Here is a 22825-nt window from a genome sequence, read left to right on the forward strand (position 1 = left end):
CAAGTTACTGGGATGAAACCCTGGAAGACCTGGGTTTTCTGCTGTTTTGTGGTCTTTGGGAACATGTTGCAAAGAAAATTAGGTATATTATACCAAAGTTTTTGTAGGTTACTTAGGATGTATAAAGATACAGTTAATTCACTATAGTTGTTAAATCAGGTACTTTTAGAAAGGAATTTAGGTCCTTGATCAGTAATCTTTAAAAGACCTTTGCATTGTAGAGAATCTGATTTTATTGAACTTTTTTCTTGTTCTCATTGCAGTCATTGAGAGTAATAAATACTGAATTGTTAAAACTGGATGTAATTAACAGTGAATGAATTTGTTGTCTCCATCTGCTTGCTCTTGCTAATGCTAGCTCTCAAACTTCCATATTTCCATTTCATGAAACAATCTACTGTTCTTCCATTAGGGAAGAAATCTGTTATGTTGTTTTCTAAAACTTTCATATCATCAGCGAGTTTGTTAGACGATGAGACATTATTGAATGAACATGGAAGACGTGGGCGAAGGTGGATTTGAAGCTGAGAGGATTATACACCATGTGACATGGTTGCCAAAACAGCAAGCTTTCTTAGTGGCTATAAAATACAGAGCACAGCTCCTTCAAGCATGAATACAAGGCAGACACACACTTGGGAGCCTTTGCCTGCTCCACAAACCAAGGAACATTAATGAGGACAGAGAGCAGTTAGAGCTCAGCTTTAGTATTTGCCAACAGCTCACTTACTGACATTCTGAATTCCAGACCTTGGTTGCATGAATGAACATCCTTGATGGGTTTTTTTGCCATGATTCCAAATTTAAGTGTACGGTATTTTTGGTAGTACCCTTTCTGTTCTCCTGAGCAACTTTGCTCATTATAATAACAACAATAATAATATTATATCTCTACTAATTTATAGGAACTATACAAATTCCTTAATAGCCATGCTTTCATTTAATACTCTTAAAATCCCTGTCAGGGATTATTTGTCTATTTTCCAAATGAAAGTAAGCCAGGCTTAGAAAACTAAAAAAAATATGCTCTCAAGGCTATACATTTAGTAAATAATATTTACAGAATATTCATTTATCAGTCTGTACTCTGGTAGATTGAAATTAAAAGCACAAGTTATGGCTTTCTTTTTTAAAAATTTTATTTCATTTTTTAAAAAAAATTTAAGTCATATCTGCACTCAGCATGGGGCTCCAACTCACAATCCTGAGATCAAGAGTCATACGCTCTTTCAGCTGAACCATCCAGGCTCCCCAACAGTAATGGCTTTCTAACTGCTGAGTCTTCATATAGTATCTGACTTTTAGTAGGCATTTGGTAAATGTTATTGGATACCTGTATACTCTTTCTTGGCCAGTCAGACTTCTAGTTTTGATTTCTCCTCATGTGAAACAAAGTCAAGTGGGAAAGTTCGTGATGAGAATGAATCAGAAAGGAAAGAAGGTGAAGCAAATCCTAGAGCGGAGGAGAAAAGAAGAAGGAGTGCTACCATAGCAATGTTTGAGGAAGGAGAGCTTCATTTTTTGGCCAAAGGTTGAGTCCATAATAAAGGTACAGGTTAATTTGGTTGGGACCACAGTTATGGTAACCTCAGCTGACACTCACTAGAGTTTGTGTTAAATTAATTTGAGCATATTTCCTGGCCTTCCATCTTTATATATTGCTAAATCTTTAAGTTTAACCATAAAGGCAAATACTACCTAGTGGAGCCGTCACTCCTGAGACCTTTAAGAATTAGCGCCAATGAGTGATTTTTATGCTCCATGTGTTGAGTTTGGAAGGAAATGGGACCAACCCTCTCCCCTCTTTTTATTTCTCCTTTTATCCTCACTGGGTTTTGGGAAGTCCTGAACAATTCTTTGTGGCTGCTTTTACTGACTCTGCTGTTTTCCCCATAAACCGCATTGCCTAAGTCTGCTGAGTCTTGTGTAACCAAGCACCACAGACGTGGCAGTCCTGGACTCAAAAAGGGCTGTTAGCAGGCCTTGGAAACTATATGTACAGGGTCCCTGTAACATTTCACAGTACTGAGGCTGGGTCTCTGCTTTGTCCTTTATGCACTGGAGGGTTTTCTCAGAACTCTAGAGTTTTAGGACTTGTGCTCTTATGCTGAGGTACATTATCTGTGCATTTAACTATATTGAATATGTTGGTCCTAAACTCTGATTTCTTACTCTGTATCTTTAATTTTGTTAATTGTATAGCTTTTTTTTCTTTCTTAGCTGATTATTCTTGCCGTCTGGTAGTGCTCCTCTTAACATTAGCCCAGGGCTCTGGTTTCCTGGGTCCAGGACATCACATCTCTAACAAATTGGTGCATGAACATGAGTCTTATTGCTCTGAGGACTCGATTAACCAACCAAAATAATGTCACTAGATTTTGAGGCTGGAGTCCTATTTCTCGGAGCCTGAAAGGAGCACATCGTAAATGCTCATGTCCCACTGCTGCTCAGCTTGGCCCCCAACCTGGCACTTCAATTTTGTTACACGAGATTCTTTGAAGAGCATAGTCGATCACATGTGAACGTTAAATGGGCTTTCCTCTCCTTTATTATTTTCCCACTAAAATGGTTTTAAAAATTATCCTGACCCTTGTTGTACTTCTTGTGTATGGATTGAAAGGAATCTCATGCACCTGATATACTTGATTTGCCAGCCTCTGATGGTTTGCCTTTTCCTGACCTCATAGAAACGTGCAGTCAAAGGAGCCCAGCCTGGGAGGTCGTTGCTCCGGCGACTTGGATGATTTCCAGATGGGCACCAGAAAAACTGGCTGTTACCATGCTGAGTAGGTTGTACAGGGGCTAAGTGTGCTCTCCTCTCATTGTCTCAGGACACATACGTTGCTTCTCGTCAACCAGAAAAGGTTGATTTGGGGTTTAAAATTTAAGCAGCTCATTTTTCAAAGATGAAGGGAAAATGAAGAATCAATTTTAGGACTAAAAATAAATAACTGTTCCAGAGAAATATTCATGAAGTGTTAATTGATTATTTGCACAGTGGAAAAAAAGATTAATCTTTCCACCCATACTCATAACCTCATCAAAATCTGCTTTCAGTGAGAGTGGCTATATCTGTGTCTGGCTCTCTGACGATGCGAGCTACTTGGGACAAACTCTGTCTCATCCCTTGTCTTCTGTATTTCCTAATTCCTGGTGCAACGCCCCACACTCGGTAGGCTTTCCTAAAGATAAGTTTCTGATTGAGTAGAGACAGAAGAAAGAAATACATTTGAAGAACTCAACGGCAGAGAGCCAAATGAATTCCATTTGTACCCATTCAGAGGGAGTATTTGTAAGACAGCACTCAGGATTCAGCTGCCTCATGAGTTCAGCAATATGTTAAGAGGGAAGAAAGATGAACACGATTCAAATTAGGTTGCTGTTAATCTGAACAGAAGTCCTTGAATCTTAGAATTTCAGTGCTTACTGTTGGAAATCATCTGAGTAATGAAGTCCAAATGTATTTCTGTGTTTGTTTTCTGTAGTTATTTTACAAAACGTTTAAAAATATTTGTTTTAGAATTCATTATAAAGAGACAAAGTTACCTACTATAACAAAAGCACATGTGATAGAAATATCAGCAAGTCCTCGGTTTAGTTTTGTGTAGCACTAGACATGCTACTTAACACCGTGGTACCACCGTTTATAGAATGGGAAGAACATTGATAGAATTTTGTGTTACTCATATATCATTTCCTATAGTATAATTGAATATTAGCCTTCCTACTTCCTATCTAAAAAGTATAGGAATGTCCTAAGTTGTATAAATTTTTTTTGTTCTTGTGATTTTAATTTTGTTAAAATGAATAGAAATTCGTTAAAACAAATAAAAAATTTGTATTTTAGGACATTCTTTTAACCCATTTTAATATTAAATAATAGAATATATCAGTTTTTAAAATATGGAGACTCTCAGAATTATTTTGGAAACTTTAGCAGACTTCATATTTTATTTTTGAATTTTTAAAGCAATTTCTACATCCAATGTGCGGCTTGAACTCACAACCTCGAGATCAAGAGTTGCATGTTTCCCCAACTAAACCAGCCAGGCACAGCCCTATTTTGGGATTTTTAAATGTTTAAATTCACTCTAGAATTATTTTTATCCATTTATTCTAAGTTTTTGCACATTGGATATATCTTTCAAGGATTTTTTTCCCTTATGAAGTATTAGATCTATTTACACATTTATTATTATTTAGAGAAATGTAATACAGAAATATATTAAAGTTAGAAATATATCATATAGTCCAGCAGCCCCACTTCTGGTTATGTATCAAAAGGTAATGAAACCAGTATCTTGAAGAGATAACTGCACCCATGTTCATTGCAGCATTATTTGTAATAGTCAAGATATAAAACCACCTAAATGTCTGCTGCTGGGTGAATTGACAAAGAAAATATGGCCTATACACACGATGGAATATTATTCAGCCTTTAATAAGGAAGGCAATTCAGCCTTTGCACAACGTGAATGAGCCTAGACAATGTTATGCTAAGTGAAATAAGCCAGATGCAGAAAGACAGTTACTGCATGATTTCAATAATGTATGGGATCCAAAATAGTTGAACCCAGAGAAGCAGAGAGTAGAACAGTGGTTGCCAGGGCCTTCAGGGATGGAGGATATGAGGAAGTATTGCTCATGGGTACAAGGTTATACTTAGGCAAGATAAATAAGTCCTGGAGATCTGATGGACAGCATGGTGATGATACTCATCAATACTGTATTATAAACTTGAGCTTTACCGAGATCTTGTTTTCAAGTACATACCCACCCAAAAATGGTTACTGTGTGAGATGATAGGATATGTTTGTTAGCTTGATTGTAGAGATCACCTCACAATGCACGCATGTGTCAAACATCATCTCATATACCTTAAATATATACCTTAAATATATGTTCATCAACTATACCTCAGCAAAGCTGGGGGGAAAACACATTATTTCTCAGTAGTATTTATTTTTGTCCCAAGCAAGTACTCGATAATTAAATATTATCATAGTTATATTTAAATGTATTTATATCATTACACTTCTCAAAATATGTCCTAAAACATGTCATTTAAAATTTATAACTAGGGGTGCCTGCGTGGCTCAGTGGGGTAAGCGTCTGCCTTCAGTTCAGGTCATGATCCCAGGATCCTGGGATAGAGCGCCTCATCCGACTCCCTGCTCAGCGGGGAGCCTGCTTCTCCCTCTCCCCCTGTCTGCTATTCCACCCACTTGTGCTCAATCTCTCTGTGTCAAATAAATAAAATATTTTCAAAAATAAAATAAAATGTGTAACTTTATTTCCTCAAAAAACTGAAAAATTTTTGTATATATCCAAGGGCCTTTGGGTTTCCTATTTTGACAGTTAATGAGCACCAGTAGAGGGAGCTCCAGCTCCTCTTTCTTGGTGAATTTAGCTGTTGGCCTGAAAATGGGTTAATGGAAAGGGTACACATAGAAATAAACTTCAATAACACATGGTTGTGAAACTTTTTAAAGTTACTAAAGGATGACAATCATAATTATCTTTACCTTTGAGGGGGAGAATAAGCTCACTTTGATTTCCCTTCTTAAGGTAGCTAAACCTCCAATAACTAAACAAAAAATTTCTGTATAGTGAAACGTCTTAGAAGGTGACCCCTTAGGCAATCCCCAAGGCTTTTAGGATCAAGAATCTATCTCTGGTCAGTTGAGGAGGAGGACAGAGAGTATTGGTGTTAATGTTATTGTTCGAAGAAAGGTTAAGTAAAATTGTAAGTAACTGGTAAATAGTTACAGTAGCAATGTCACACGAAGGTGCATTGCTGAGTCACTATGAAGGCTAGGAAAAGGAAAGATATCTCATTTTATTTTAAACTGTTACGTATCCAGAAGATTTTTAAACCAAACACTGCAAAGGCTCTGGAGGGCTAATATCTAGAGGACTGGACCAAATTATTACCTGTCAGTTTCTTTATAGACCCCAGAAGAAAGTACCACGTGAGGCTTCTGGCTTACAACAACATAGAAGATGGCTATCAGGCAGATCAGACAGTCAGCACTCCAGGATGCGTGTGTAAGTAAGGGTTATGGTAGCACATTTCACTCTGTATGGCGCACAGGCCTTGTTCTTCATTTCCTTCTGTAAATTTAAGTTTCATTACTTCTTGGAATCCTTGGTGCTTTTCTGTCTTCCATGGCACCTACCATAGTTATTTTGAACAAGTACATGCTCAGAATAAATACTTAAGTGAGGTGTATTTAATTATAAGAACCTATTTACTTTTGCAAACAAAAGACCTTCAGAAATTTAACTGGGAAAAATAACCCTGAATACCTATCTGCTCTAATCTTGAGGCTATTTATTTTCTTCCAATTACTATTCAGTTTTACTGGTGCTAAGACCTGTTTGGTTTTATTGCTACTGAAGAGGGTGTCAGTTTAGTTTTAAGTCCATTGCTGGCCTTCTGAATGTCTTGGGCTAGTAGTCTGTCTTCTTGGTGCTTCTCTTTTATAATCTAAGTATTAATATTTGATTCCTTACCTGATGTATGGAAGAATTGCTCAGAATTGAATGATATACATCTCTAAATGTATCCCTGAAAACTCTTTAATGAAAAAAGGACCTCAAGTCAACTAGTAGGGTGGGGAATTGTGATTTTATCATTTTACCACTTTCTATAGTAATATGTGGTACAGTAAATTAACATTGTCTTTTTCAATAGCTGTTCGTGATCGCATGGTTCCCCCTCCACCGCCACCCCACCATCTCTATGCGAAGGCTAACACCTCATCTTCCATCTTCCTGCACTGGAGGAGGCCTGCGTTCACCACTGCACAAATAATCAACTACACCATCCGCTGTAACCCTGTTGGCCTGCAGAACGCTTCTTTGGTTCTATACCTTCAAACGTATGTAGCTTCTGTTAATAGTGGTTTTCTTTGCTCTTTTGCCTACTCGCACTTGTTTCTTACCCTCTTGGGCCAGCATGACATTTAGCTATGAAAACCTGTTTCTGGACTTACCTTACTTATAAAATGGCTGGGAGTTTTGCATCTTTGCCATATTCAGTTCTGAAAACTACATCTGACTTTCAGTTTCTATAAATTAATATTACTATTTTTTTTTTCGGTTCCTCAGCCTCATGCAACAAGATTAGGCAAGAAGGTATTATTACTTCCAACTGGTTAAACTTAGCATGTTTAAAGGAAAAAAAATAAAAGACCACTTTCATGCTGGTATCAAAAAATAAAGCTTATTCTGGTTTTTTGGATATAGTTAGAAAAATGCCCATCATTATGGTTTAAAAGAATGATACGACTTTCAGTATTTTAGAGGAAATCCCTTTGTATTGGGATATTTCCAAACTGCTATTCTAAACTATTTCATAGTTTCTGAGAGGCAATTTGTAGGCTAATTTCTATAGGATAATACCAAATATTGTATTTTAATAGAGGAATTTTTTTTAGTCTATTGTTTTTAAAGAAAATGAGGTAATAATAACAGGATACTTCCCTGAGTTCACTGGAAATACTGATAATCTCTTAGAAACAATGTACTACCGGCATTACCAACTTCAATACTCACTTTATAGATCAGAAACTCACATGTTGGTTCAAGGTCTAGAACCAAACACCAAATATGAATTTGCTGTACGACTGCATGTGGACCAGCTTTCCAGCCCCTGGAGCCCCGTTGTCTACCATTCAACACTTCCAGAAGGTACAGGCATTTATCTAAATGTTTAAAAAATAGATATGTCCTTTAAGAGCACCTGGTGGCTCAGTCAGTTGAGCATCTCCCTTTGGCTCAGGGCCCTGAGACTGAACCCTGTGTCAGGCTCTCTGCTCAGCAGCGTGTCTGCTTCTTTCTCTCCCTCTGTCTCTCTACCTGCTCATTCTCAATCTCTCAAATAAATAAATAAAATCTTAAAAAAAAAAAAATAGAGGGCGCCTGGGTGGCTCAGTGGGTTAAGCCGCTGCCTTCGGCTCAGGTCATGATCTCAGGGTCCTGGGATCGAGTCCCGCATCCGGCTCTCTGCTCAGCAGGGAGCCTGCTTCCTTCTCTCTCTCTCTCTGCCTGCCTCTCGGTGTACTTGTAATTTCTCTCTGTCAAATAAATAAATAAAATCTTTAAAAAAAAAAAATAGAAATGTCACTTTAAAGAAGGTACTACCTAGTTATTACCCAGATTGGCATGTATGCATTTGTTTTGTTTTTTAACTTTTGAAATGTATTTTCTTTTATTATAGTAAATGTTTATTCCTCTCACTTTATATATTACATAAGCCAGTAGGCTTAAATCTAATGTCTCTTTGGGGAACCACTACATTTTCTAAAATCAGGTGTGCTGCTCAAGACTGTACCCATGTAATTTAAAATGGAAGTAAATGAATAGTGTATTTAATGATGTTGGGAGCCCATTAAAAGTAATGTGTGTGATGGCTTGAGGCTATGCAGTGTGGTGGTTGGGATATCTGATCAAGCACCCTTTCTGGAGCTTCTCTGTGCTACTCACTAAGATATTTCATGTCTGTGGATCTGCATTTCTTTTCTCTAGAATGAGGGTGAAGAAGTAGATGATCTATGTAAGGACCCTCACAGCTCTAGTCTAATTATGCTGAGAGAGAACAAAGGAAAGACACTGACTTCAATAAGCATAGGGCCTCTTGGCTATGTTCTGTATTTGATGTGGTGCCAAAACCCAGCTCTTTACACTTTTAGCTCCTACTAAATATGTGGTCAACTAAAATCCCAAGACTTGACTGCTTTCGCAGGTATAAAGACTTAGTCTAAGGTCTCTCCTGTGAACTCACTGATTCACAACTTTTTGGAGAATAACTAAATGTTTTGGTCTCAGAAGTATTTTCTTCAGTGGCTTCCTAGATCAAGTGAAATATATATTCTGTATGTTTTAGTAAGAAATGTAGTTTAGATTCAATACCTAATGGTGGTGTTGCTTGTGGAATTGTAAACCTTTCTAGTTATCAGGTGGGCAAAACAATTATCAAAAGCTCTCGGAATTCCTACACAATTTGACTTAGTAATTCTCCATCTAGGAATCTACCATATCCCCCCCTCTATTTTTATGTTTTAAACATTATAAAAATGAAATTAGCTCTCAGAAAAAGAAGAAAAAATAGTGTTTTACTGCTAATGATCTGTAAAGGCTGTGATTCTGAGATGTTTTGATAGTGGTTTCTAGTTTTTTACACTCTTTTCCCTGAGTTTTCAGCCTATTAGCCAGGTATTTGAGTGTTTATCACCATTTAATCCTAGTAACACAGTATTTCCTCCATGTGTGCGCAGCACCGGCAGGCCCACCCGTTGGAGTAAAAGTGACATTGATAGAAGATGACACTGCTCTGGTTTCTTGGAAACCACCTGATGGCCCAGAGACCGTGGTGACACGCTACACCATCTTGTACGCTTCCAGGAAGGCCTGGATTGCAGGAGAGTGGCAGGTCCTACACCGAGAAGGTAAATATGAGCATAAAGGATCCAAAAGGATGAACAGTAAGATTACTGATGATAAGGAAACAAACAGAAAGAAGGATCTAGAGTTTGTTTTGAATTTAGGAAGTAACAAGTTATAAAGGATTTGGGTTTTATTAGCAAAGCATTGGGAAACCATCACCATATTTTGAGCATGAGCATATGATTCACATTCCAGGAAGATCACTCTTGACTGTTGTGACTAGAATGGGTTTGGTGCAGGAGGGTTGGGTCAGAATAATGTAGAATCTAAGAAGTGACTGTAGTGGCCCAAAACTATAGGCCTGGATTAGGATATGGAGGCTTGAGATGGAAGGAAGAGGATGGTCAGATGATAGTAGCTTAAGTAGAGAAAGAAAGCAAGCAAGGAAAAAAGAATTGTTATAGACGACTACTAGATTTCCAGTGGTTGTGTGTCTTGCAGTGGAGTAGCAAATGCTGGATGAAGATCTGGTTTAAGGGAGCAGACGTTTGCACTAAAATGGTCCACATACAAATAAATTGGCCCACATGAATATCAGGGTCCCACTTAAGTACTTACTTCAAACATGCATGCTGGGAAAAGAACAGTTTGCTAAGCAATTAAAAGCTTTAGAAGGATTTCAAGAGGGTAATTTTTTGGCCACCTGCATATTCTAAACACTTTTACAGCACTAGACATTTGTACCTATATTTCACCTTTTAAAAGGAATATTTACCTAATTAGGATGAACTTTAAAGATATGATATAATATAAAACTTTCTATGCAGTTGTAAAACACATAGTGACTTTTGTTGGAATTTTAATAGTCCTATATTCATGTTTTTTATTATGCAGAATCTCTACCAAGTAATACTTTCTTAGTCCCTGAACAGACTTGAAAGTGATAAGTACTTGCCAGCAATACAATTTTATTTTTGTATCAGTTACCTATTGTTACCTAACAAACCACTTTAAAAATTAGCCATGGTATTTTCTCACAGTGCTGTGAGTCAGCAATTTGGACTGGGATCAGCTGGACACTTCTCTTAGTCTCTCCTGAGGTCACTCATGAGACTGAAATCATCTCATGGTTTCAACAGAGTGTGAGTAGTTCAAAAACAGCAAGAGTGAGTTCCAATGCCAGGAGGAGAGGGAGAGGTTGCACATACAAAGCTTTGCAAGCCTCTGCTTGTATCACTTTGCTGATGTCCCACTGGGCAAAGCAAATCAGGTAGGGAAACTCAGAGTTAGTGTGGAAGAGGGCTGCCCAGGGGTGTGCATAGATGGAGGCATGATTTATTTGCAACTGTTAGTCTTACAGACTACCACAATATTCTTAAAATGTACAATTTACTTTTAGTTAATTCCAAAATGATTTATTGACACCTTTGACCCCGACTAACCTGATTTATCACGTGAGTGCTTTAGCTCTTCATTTGTACCTGCCTAAAAAGAAACAGTATTTTGTTTTGGTTCCTTTTAATGCATTCATTTGTCAGTTTCAGACAAGGCTCAGAAAACAACATTTTGCCTCATTGGTGACCCAGTAGTGAAATGGATTGTAATTGCAGGTTTTTACACTCCTATAAGAATTGCATGAAAGGGGGAAAAATCCATTTTTGTTATTATCTTACTTTTGTGATTTTAAGAAAAATTCTTAGCAAAAAACTATACCATCTTGTACATGTCCTTTTTTATGGCTAATGCTAGTACTTCATAGAGGACAAAGTGAACGATATAGGTAAAAATAGTTGAGGTGGGTTTTTTTTTTTTTGAGAATAAAAAACATAAAGGATTTGAGTCACCCACTTTTATTTTTATTTTTAAGATTTTATGTCTGAGTAGTCTCTACAGTCAGTGTGGAGCTTGAACTCACAACCCCAAAATCAAACCCCAAAGTCAAAACCCCAGATGAGCCAGACAGGTGCCCCTTGAGTCACTCACTTTTAAACCAAAAGCAAAAAAATACATCATGGCATTTAAAGAAAAAAATAAAATGTAAAATGGTCTTTAATGTCTAATTATGGCAACTTTTGGAAAAGGTAAAAGTGTAGAAAATGATGAGGAAAGAAGAAGAGGGAGAATATCAGTATTTCTTTCCTATGGATCTACTAATCTTCTATACATGTTTTGCTTATACATATTTATGTGTATAATTAATTTACATATTTATTGCCAAATGGAATAAGGGAAAGCATTTTTAAAATGTTCCTGATGACCAGATGGTATCTGTGGCTAAAAGCATGCATGGTTAAAATGGTTGAGCAGTAATGTGACATGAAATTATACTTGTATGTAATTTGAAGTGAATCAGAAATTAAGTCTTTACCTTCCTTATACGTAGTAAATTAGCACAAACTTGCCAATTATTTTAAAATCTAAAAGGCACTATATACAATCTTGCCCTATATACTACAGCAATTCCTGAACTCTAGTCCTCATAGCATGAGTTTCCCACAGTTGTAAAGACGCTCCTTCTTAACAACAACAACAACAAAAAATAAAAGTTATATGACTAAACTTAGCCTAAATAAATATGCCATTTCCTCCTATTAGAGATGTACATTGGACATTAAAGTTCTTCAGTAAAGGAATTTAACTCAACATTAGCCAAGTAAATCAGAATACCCATAGTAAGGAACATACTCATTCATTAAATGAATGATTGAGTGATTACTGTGTGCCAGCTTTTTTCTAGGCATTGGCAATACCACAGTGAACAAAACAATGTTCCTTCCCCATTGATGCTTGTATCACCAGTAATATACAAACATGTAGATATTCAGGTAGTGTTATAAGTGATATTAAGAAAGCTGGGGGGGTGGGGTGGGGAGAGACAGAGTGATGGAGGTAGTAAGGTTAAGCCCTCTTGGAAGAAATGACATCTAGATAGAGCCATGTGTATATTGGAGGATGTGCAGAGGCCCTGAAACAAAAGTATGCTTGCATGTTAGAGGAGCAACAAGAAGGCCAGGGAGGCTAGAGTGAGGGGAAGTACAAGCAGTAGGAAATCAGTGGGGAGGAAACCAAGAGCAGAGTTTTTAGACCACAGATTTTATTCGAAGAGAGATGAAAGACACTGGAGACTTTTGATCAGATTTACATTTTAAAAGGATTACTTTATCAACCACCCAAAAACTGATTATAAGTTGGTAAGTGTAGAAGTTGAGAGACCACTGAATATACAGGTGTCCACGTGAGAGTTAGTGGGCATTTGGACAAGGGTGATAACAAGGAAGGTAAAAGAAGCTAGTAGAACACAGTTTGAAAGAATGGCCTACAAGGTTTGCTGCAGATTGATGAGAAGTGTAAGGGGGAAAAAAAGCTAAATTGACGGGGGAAATCAAAGGTTTAGTTTTTAACATGTTAAATTTGAGATATGTCCTAGATATCCAAGTGGAAAGGTTGATTAAGCAGTGGGAGTGTTTTAAGTTCATGGGAGAGGTATGGAAAGGTATTCTTGTGGTATAACTAAGTGGATGATTTTTAAGACTTTGGAACTGGAAAACAATCACTTCCAGAATGTAGACAGAAATAAGTTCTAAGACCGCATTCTGGAGCACTTCTCCAACCTCAGAATCTTAACCCCGTGCTTTTTTATCCTCAATGAACACTCCTTTGGTGACAGATAGCTCATATTTTAATATAAGTTCAGTAGGCATTTCCTGAGAATTATCTTGTCCAAGCATTATGCCAGCCACCTTAAGCTGTTCAAATGTGAAAAAAATTTCTGTCCTTCAGAAGAGGAAGAAGGGAGAGTCAGAGGTGAAGAGGAAGACTCACTTTCATTGAGTGTATATACTTATGTCGGAGACTTGCCAATGGTAGTTTATTTAATCCTTTATAAAAACTATTTGAGGTGGGAATTATTGCCCCCATGAGGAAATTAAAGTTCAGTAATGTGCCCCAAGTCACAAATTACTTTGTTGGTAGCATGCCAGCATTTGATCAGCATTGATCCAACACTGAGGCTATTGTTCTGTCTGGTTTCTGAAACTTCTAAAATAAGCTGAAGATTCAGACACATATGAAAGGCAGGGGGCTGGCATCAACACAGTAAGTGAGATTGAGATAGCATGCTGAGTGAATAGAAGGACAGGCAGATCACTTTAGTATTTGGGAACTGCTTTGAGTGAATTGCTTTTTTTTTCCTCATAGAGGAGCCAAAGTGTTAGTTTCCCTTTTTGTGTGTGAAAGAAGACTGTGGACGGAAGGGGAGCACTTGCACACATCCACACAGCTCATCTGCTTATAGAACTTAAGAAATTCTTTGAGGCACCTTAGCTGGCTCATCAGTTAGGTTTCTGTCTTTGGCTCAGGTCATGATCTTGGACTTCTGGGATGGAGCTCTGCATCGTCAGCCTCTCTGCTCAGTAGGGAGCCTGCTTCTCCCTCTCACTCCCTCTCAAATAAATAAATAAGATCTTTTCAAAATGAAAAGACTTTCAGTTTCAGGTAGGGACTAGTTTTTGCCAAGCATTTTTAAACATTAAATGTGAAGTATTCTATGCTAAAATGGAAACTCAGTTTATTTATGTAACTCTTGTGAGGAAATTGAAATGTTCATCCTTCACATCACAATACGTCTTTGATTTTAATTCACCTGTCTGAGAACATGGTAACTGTACAAACATTCTTCGTGATTCTAAGTAAGGGTCAGTTTGTTTATTTAACAGCTGTGTATTCAAGTAGCTCACACTCTCTTCAGGCCAAGCTGAAACCAGAGAACATGAAAACAAGCCATGTTCAGCCCTCACATAGCTGCTTGGTTGAGCTGCCTTACACCATGTGACCTCCCAGGTGGCCTCTGAATCATGACCTGAGCTCTGAGATTACCCCACATTTCACTGCATAGTGAAATATACGCTAGCAAGTGTAAGAGAATAGTCCAGTCTGACCTGGAAGGGGACTGCTACAAGCTATCGTAAGTTCTTCAAAGCTATTGCAAGGATGCTCTGAGTTGGGGAAAAAGTGAGATGATGTCACCTGAGGGAAGCTAGGCTCCCTGTGAATATCGACTCATGAATGCAGTCCGTGCCAAAATAACTTTGTGGTTGAATTCTGTTACACCTGCGTTCTTAACATTAGAGTTCATTCTTAGGGTGGGAGTCTCTTTTGTAAGAAAAGTACTTCAGGGCTGTGGCAGAACCAAGAGCAGAAAGACCCCTCAAGGAATAGCAGTACGCACATAGGAATCCTTCTTAGCCATCATGCCAACAGAGAAAATGCCTTTGATACCAAATATCATATATAAATTCTGGTGACGGTGACTTTGGAGAGAAGTAGATTCTGGGCAGATTACTGGTGGTAGTTTTGGTAGTTAATCAGAGGTCCAGATCTTCAACACTCTGAGATTCCAATATAACATTGGCCTTTTCCTTTCTGTTTATTTTCAAGAAATTTTAGATAATGATGGACCAGCAAGAAATATATTCATACTTTCAAAAATAATTGTGTTGTTTCTAATTTAAGAACAAGATCATTGGCCACACTGATTACCATAAGTAGTTAAAACATTTCTTTTTTTTTTTTTTTTTTTTTTGCAGCTGCCATGAACATGGTATTCCTTTTATAATCAGAAGAATATTTATTAAATAAAGGGTCATGATGGTGTGTTTGAGAGAATGAATAAAGATAAGTTTTACTTAACTAGTAATTGATCTATTTATAGGGGCAATAACCATGGCTCTGTTAGAAAACCTGGTGGCAGGAAACGTGTACATTGTCAAGATATCTGCATCTAATGAGGTGGGAGAAGGACCCTTTTCAAATTCTGTGGAGCTGGCAGTCCTTCCAAAGGAAACCTCTGAATCTAATCAGAGGCCCAAGCGTTTGGATTCAGCTGATGCCAAAGGTCTGTATGTCGTCCTCATTGCTCTTTCTTAGATCAGTGTTCCTTCCGCTCTCCTGCACTGCACTGCTTCTCTCCCCACGGCAGCCGCATCCCTGCACTTGGTTTCTTGAATTGTCGCTGGCGGTGCTGTCCGGATGCTGTGGGGCTACAGGCCGGCCGTTCCTGGCACTTTACAGGGGAAATAGACTTACCTCCGAATCAGCTCCGTTTCAGACCACTGTGTCCCAGTTACTCCTCGTCCCAGACAGACGAGCCACAGGGTCCAAAAACTGACGGCAGGAGGCTTCCAGGGAGGTTCCATGGAAATAAACAGCTGTGCTGGTTGTGGTGTTTAAGCAGAGAGCATGGTTTTCATTAAGAGTTGTTACCACAGAAAAACAGCCTTTCCGGAGAGAAAGTTCTCTGTCCAAGAGCAGTTGGAAGTAGTGTCTTTAAAGAGCCACCCTCACACTCCAGGGCAACTGTCCTATCCCGAAGGAAGCCAGGACCCCCCCGTGGTACAGATCAAGACCCCTTCCTTTCCTTCTCTTCAGGGGGAGTTCCCTGGGAGCTTTAAATGGAGGAAATGCCAGCTGAACTCAACAGGATTAAGGGCTTATAGCTCCTCAGATGAGAGTCATTCAGTGCCTGTGTGTGTATGTGTGTGTGTGTGTGTGTGTGTAGGGGGTGTTGAGAGAAGAGAGAAACAGGGAGGGAGAAAGAAAGAGAAAGGCAAGGCAGACAGGTTTAAGCATTGCAGTGAGGTAACGGGGGCAGCTCCCTTATCATGGCAAAGGAGAGCAAGTCATAGTTACTTCTCAAATACCTGCTGCTCAGAGTGTCTAGGGACGAGCAGCATGAGTGTTACCCAAGAGCTTGTTAGATGTACAAAATCATGGGCTCCACCCCAGACATAGTGAATCCGGATCTGTATTTTAACAGACCCTCTAGTGGTCGTGTGCACATTAAAGTTAGAGGAGCACTGCTATGTAAATGCAGAAAACACAGGAAACTCATCTTTAATATGCAGATCTGCTTTTAAGGTAGCAGGACATGAAAGCTGCCCTTTGGTTCAAGGAAACCAAAGCATTAAAAGTTATTAACTGATGTTCATGTTTTGATACAATAATATGGTATTTAGAACTCATATTTGGAATCTTCAATATGGGAATATAACTGATCTTTGAGATCACTGATAAAAAGAGTAATATGTGTCTTTTCTGCTTAGACAGATACAGTAAAAAATTCTCCCAGGAGAGGTAGAAAAATTATAGAAAAGCAAACAGCTATCTTTGACTTAAATGGGATCATTTATTTTTGTGATTGATACTGAGTTAATGTGTTTCTGTTTCTAGTTTATTCAGGCTACTACCATCTGGACCAAAAATCAATGACTGGCATTGCTGTAGGCGTTGGCATAGCCTTGACCTGCATCCTCATCTGTGTTCTCATCCTGATATACCGAAGTAAAGCCAGGTGTGTTTCCATTGCTAGCCATGCTGAGGTGGTTAAAAAAACATTTAAATTACAGTAACTATGAGAAGCAAATTGAAATCAAGTGCTTTCTAGAATAACTGGGATTTTCCATTTTAAAATAATGTTACTTGAATTCTTAATTGCTATAGAGATGTGCTCACTTTTCCATTTGAAAAAATTACTGTGCCAATAAAATGTTCTTAAATGAGGCCCTAGTTTCTTCATTTCCTTTTTATTTTGAGAAGTACAAAGTATATCCTTTGGTTTCTTTTTTAAAGTGGCACACTTAGTCGGATGCTTATGCTGATTGAGGAGATTTCTTACTGTCTGGAATATTTTCATATCTAAGCAGTCTTCCGTTGAGAGCTCCTCCCTTATTTCCATAGGACATATGTTTGGGATTCTCCAGACATGGGGTTAAAATAAATGTAATAACTAGGGATTTGTCCTCTGGAAACTCTGTTAAGCGGTCTCCTTTGTAGTTTGACTTCAGCTAAATTCTCAGCATTCAGTAAGTTTGTCTAATTCTGACCTTTTATATTTTGGCTCTTGCTTTCATTTATTTTAAGGTTGTTTACTGTATTTAATACAATGTCAGAAACACACTATTTTCAGATAATCCTTATCACTAGACTCCCTGCATTAGTATTGACTATCGAGATTTATTCTTTCTGTATGGTACTTGTGTATAAAAACATACTCAGGAAACATACTCTATTAAAGAATTCTAACATCTTTTTGTATATTTAACTGCTTAGTTTTGCTGTACAGGTTTCTCACTTGAAGAATATTTTTATAAAATCTTTCTGTACAAATAAAATATTTACGTATATTGTTCTAGTGTTGTTTAAATCTTGCAGAAGTGCTACTGTAAATTTGCCATCATTAACTGGCAAGTGAGTTGTTATGTTAGTGTGACATTCAGGCAGACTTGAGAGAGAACCCGTAAATCTTAAAATTATAATTTCTGTGTAAATGTGAAGTAAATAACAGCAATAATTAATAGTACTTTGTAAATATTAAGGTTTTTAGTAAGTGTAAAAAATAATTTTCTGTAAGCAAATATTGGGGCTAAAAGAAAGACGTGTCCTCAAATCATAAAAGTTTGCGGGAGTGAGTTTGAGGTAAAAATCTAATACTCAGTTTCTAAAGGTATTTGAGAAATAAGCATTGAAGAACTTCACTGTTTGCAAAGTCATGATTATAGGCCAAATTTGGTACATTTGTCCAGATCTCCTGTAAAATTGGAAGATTTCCTTTGCTTGCAATATTTCAGGAAGTCATCTGCTTCCAAGACAGCACAGAATGGAACTCAGCAGTTATCTCGCACCAGTACCTCTCTAGCCGGTGGAAATGAAGCTGGAAAGAACCTGGGGGGAGTTGTAGAACATGAAGAATCCTTAATACCAATGATAATGCCAAACAGCTTCATTGATGCAAAGGTACTCTGAGCTGAGATACTGATCTGCTGTATAATCCTTCCCTCCGTTCCCTTCCCATCTCACATCTTGGTATGTGAGATTTGCTTACTAAAAAATTGTATGTTGAACATATTACATTCATATTCTACTTGAGGAAATACAAAACAGTTTCACCCAGATCCTTCCTTACATAATATATATGGGGAGATAAAGATAGGGATGGATAAAAGATAAAGAAATAAAAGATTAAAGAGATAGAGGGAAAAAAATGAAAAAATAACATAAATGCAATTAGATGGGATTATGTAGAGCTAACATGTTTTAGATAAGAACAGAGGGTCATTAGTCTATATTTACTACAATTTGGATTGCCCTGTATTTACTCAGTGGGCAATTTTTTTATTAATCCATTTTCATACTTCATTTGATTTTTTTTAACTGCCATGGACATTAGAACATTCCAGGTATAAACTATATTTTTAAAAATATAGACTATCTAAATAGATGTTTCAAGATCCTTCCTATTATGGCCTGAGGAAGTCGGATACAAGAAAGAAGTGTCATTGGATGATGTTACTTCATGTCCTACTATATGTAATAATAGTACAGAGATAAGCATTAGGAACACCAAATGAAAATTATTTTTGGTCACATTGCAACATTAGATAGTGTGCATTATTATAATAGCTCTTGCAGCCAATGTGGTGTAAACGAGGTATCCACAAACTGTAGCCCATCCCAGGCCAGCCCATAGCCTGTTTTTATATGAGCTAAGAATGTTTCTCACCTTTTTTTTTTTTTTTTAAAGATTTTATTTATTTATTTGACAGAGATCACAAGTAGGCAGAGAGGCAGGCAGAGAGAGAGAGAGAGAGAGGAGGAAGCAGGCTCCCCTTTGAGCAGAGAGCCCGATGCAGGGCTCGATCCCAGGACCCTGGGATCATGTCCTGAACTGGAGGCAGAGGCCTTAACCCACTGAGCCACCCAGGGGCCCCCTGTTTCTCACCTTTTTTAAAGGGTACTTTGAAGGACAAAAATAAAAGAGAAAATGAGATATAGGCCATATGAGGCCTGCAAAATCTAAAATATTTACTATCTAGCCCTTTACAGAGGAAGCTTAACAAATCCTGGTCTAAATCCTTCCTCTCCAACCCTTCCCTAAAATTTAGAATAACAGAAATACAACAAAATTTCAGGCAGTTTTGGTACTAAATTTTTTTAAAGAATTTATTTGTCCAAGAGAGCTAGCTCAAGCTGGGGGAGCAGTAGGCAGAGGGAGAAGAGGCTCTCCCCACTGAGCAAGGAGTATGATGGAGGGCTCGATCCCAGGACTCTGGGATTATGACCTGAGTTGAAGACAGATGCTTAACCGACTGAGCCACCCAGTTGCCCCTGCTATTAAATTTAATATAGTTATATTTAACAAATGCAAGCTACTCAAATCTAGTACAGTGTAATATACTATATATATTATGAGTAAGTAATAATGACTTCATTTCGTTGCTCCTGTTGTCTTTATTGTTTGCAACTTGGTTTAGCTTTTATTTTCTGAAACCAATGTAAGCCATTCCACTTATTTCCAGTTAATCTAGAACACTGGAACCTAAAACTTCCAAATAAGCATAAAAAGTACTAAAGCACATTCTCTTTTTACTACCTTGGAACTACCTTGGGCATGAGAAAGGATTCGGAGAAGCAGTATGGGGAGGACATGGGGAGAAAAGAGAGAGAATCTTAAGTGAAAAGAGGCCTTTTTGGAGTGGGGATCTGTATAAAGCAGATAAATCAGGTCTCTCTGTGTCCTTGGCTTAGCCCAAGAGCTGATCTTCCATTTATTGCCATTTTGTTGAGCACATGCAGGCCCACGGTTTTTTCTTCCCAACCGCTTCCCAAAACTTCCCGTTTTTCAGATATGTGGAAAGGCTGAAAGAGTGATGTAATGAATGCACAAATAATTGTCAATGCCTTGTCATACATATTCCTATGTATTTTTGTTTGCTGTAACATTTGGAAATAGTTTTTGGAATTATTACACTTCATCCCAAATACTTCAGCATATATATCTCTGAAGATTAAATCTATTACATCTTTTTGTTCACTGACAAACACCCTGAATTTGTGGGGGGTACTGCTTGTGTAAAAGAAGAAATAGTGATGTCTCCTTGATGGTTTTTTATTTTAACATTTAAAAATTTTGTATACTACGTATAATAAACTGAAATCTGTAGTATTTCTATTTTCTCCTTTTATTTCTCCAGGGAGGAACTGACCTGATAATTAATAGCTATGGTCCTATAATTAAAAACAACTCTAAGAAAAAATGGCTATTTTTCCAAGATTCCAAGAAGATAAAAGTTGACCAGGTAACCCAACTTAATGAGAAAAATTTTTGGCAGTTCATGGTATCATGAAATGATAATTAAAATGTGTAAATGAAGGCCTTAATTTTCATGTTCTGTCTGGATATGATTTTATTAATTTGGGGCATAACTCTGTGGAAAGCCATGATGCGTGATCACTGAAGTGGTAGTTGGAAAGTAATCAGAGCTGTGGTTTTCAGCAGGGAATGGGTGGCAGTGGAGGAAGGGATATGGCAGGAGTAAGCTTCAAAAAATCACTGAAGAAGCCTTTGGACACTTCACTTGCCCCAGTCATTCTGATGGGTTACCACTCGGGGAGGGAACTACTGACCTCGATCATCTCTTCCTGATGATGACCTTTCACCCATGTCCTTGAACAGATGACTATCTCAGAATCTATAGGGTATGTAAAACCATATCTATTATTTTTCCCAGAGCACCCTGCCATCACTAACAGTGTTTTATGTGTTTTTGCCCAGCCTCAAAGAAGATTTACTCAAGCAGTGTGCTTTTACCAGCCAGGCACCACTGTGTTGATCAGTGATGAAGACTCCCCCAGCTCCCCAGGTCAGACCGCCAGCTTCCCAAGGCCCTTTGGTGGTGTTGCCGCTGATACGGAGCACTCCGCAAACAGCGAAGGCAGCCACGAGACTGGGGATTCTGGAAGGTTCTCCCATGAGTCCAATGATGAGATCCACCTGTCCTCAGTCATCAGCACCACGCCCCTGACCTCCAGTTCCTTCACCGGCAGTGATTCAGGTGGGGATGGCTCTGTGAAGAAGTGTGAAGACCCAGCCATGCCCCCGGATGCCGAGCAGACGACTTCTTCAGGTCTGCAGCCGCCGTCTGCCATGCTGCGCTTTGACAAAAATGATTTTCCAATCTAGACAGCCATGTTCAGGTATTCTCACCTCTAAGTCTGTTCGAAGGACAAGGAACAGGGAGCCAAAGCCTTTTGTGAAAATCTTGATGTCTTATTGGGTATTTCAGCTTTTTTTTTTTTTTTTTGAATGTGTTTTCATTTTTTTATGTTTAAACAATGTATTTTGAATGTTTTGTTGTCAGCAATGTGAAAAGACAGTCTAGATACTTGACTGGATTATAAAATATGTCACTGGAGCAAAGGGAAGACTTTTGAAAACCCCTTTGCTGACTATCTACCTCAGTTTGCCAGATGGCAAACTCCGAAGACAACTTTGTTACCTCGTGTGTTGTGATAGTTGATCTCCGCTCAGTAACCAATGATACTTCCTAGTAGCATTTTGTTTTCATTGCTGTATGTGTAGTGTGTGTGATCAAAGGAGTCATATAGGTATATGAGTAAGAATGTTTATCTGAAGCTCTGATTTTTTTTTAAAGAAAACTATGACATCTGCATGGTTTGGAGAATGTCATACCTCTGCTATGAGGACTGTCGAACCACTGAGAAGAGAAAAAGTGGGACTGCTGATTTTAACGAATGACCAAAACAAAGAGTGTCTCTTTTGAGAACAGAACTCTTCAGTAGCATATAGGGAATACTCTGGCTTCAAGGGCCTTTCTGTTTTGGGCATTAGAGTCTAGAGTGCTTTACCTGCTGTACCCCAAACCTCAGCTGCCTAGAGCCGTGCCTTTTCTACCTTCCCCTTTGCCTGATGGTCGGCCAAAGCCTGCACTGTCTAGTTTGCAAAGCATCCTCACCATTTCCAATGTTAGTTGCAAAACTCCATTTTTAAAGAGAATTGGTTAGAGTTTTGTTTTTTAATCCCACCTTGACTTTAAAAAAAAAAAAAGGGTAAAGAAATTTCATTAAATATTAAGAATAAAGATAAAAGATAAATGCAAGTAGACCATAAAATAAACTAGAGGATATCATGGTAACAGTGCCTTCCATTATGTATTATGAAATTCTTTGCCTTATACCTTTTTAATATTCATGAAATTGTTCAGGACAGGAGTACAGAAAGTTGCCTTAAGAGTTTCTTGGATTTTATCAATAACTATTTTGATGGTATAGTATCTTATCAAAGCGTTTTAGTTTGTTTTCACGCAGGTTTGGTTTAGGGATAAGTGTTCAGAGCTCTACCACCTCATTTGTATTTTCTTGAATTCTTAAGAGAATTTGGTACTCTCTAATCTTCTTTTCGTGTCAATGCTGTGAATGAGGAATGCTAACTCCAGGAGTGAGTTAATCCTCTTGCTGGTTTGAAATCAGCAAACTGTTTACTCAGCCACATAGAATAGACCTTCTTTCAGTCATGAGACAGTTACCTACTAGGTAACCAGCAGTGAAAAAGGAAAAAGAATTAAACACATGGCGTAGAGAG

General features: G+C 38.1%; 1 protein-coding gene across 1 annotated transcript in view; it reads left to right on the forward strand.

Moving 5' to 3' along the window:
- Positions 1 to 22253, forward strand: part of PRTG (protogenin) — a 118108-nt gene extending 95855 nt beyond the window's left edge. Inside the window, exons 12-20 of the mRNA XM_082733832.1 lie at positions 5953 to 6048; positions 6698 to 6884; positions 7568 to 7695; positions 9282 to 9452; positions 15101 to 15283; positions 16618 to 16738; positions 18015 to 18180; positions 20418 to 20522; positions 20999 to 22253. Coding sequence (XP_082589958.1) covers positions 5953 to 6048; positions 6698 to 6884; positions 7568 to 7695; positions 9282 to 9452; positions 15101 to 15283; positions 16618 to 16738; positions 18015 to 18180; positions 20418 to 20522; positions 20999 to 21406 — 1565 coding nt within the window. The 3' untranslated portion in view covers positions 21407 to 22253. The remainder of the gene's footprint in view (positions 1 to 5952; positions 6049 to 6697; positions 6885 to 7567; positions 7696 to 9281; positions 9453 to 15100; positions 15284 to 16617; positions 16739 to 18014; positions 18181 to 20417; positions 20523 to 20998) is intronic.
- The last annotated feature ends 572 nt before the right edge of the window (positions 22254 to 22825 follow it).

The sequence above is a fragment of the Mustela nivalis genome (assembly GCF_964662115.1).
Source record: "Mustela nivalis genome assembly, chromosome: 6".
Classification (NCBI taxonomy): Eukaryota; Metazoa; Chordata; class Mammalia; order Carnivora; family Mustelidae; genus Mustela; species Mustela nivalis.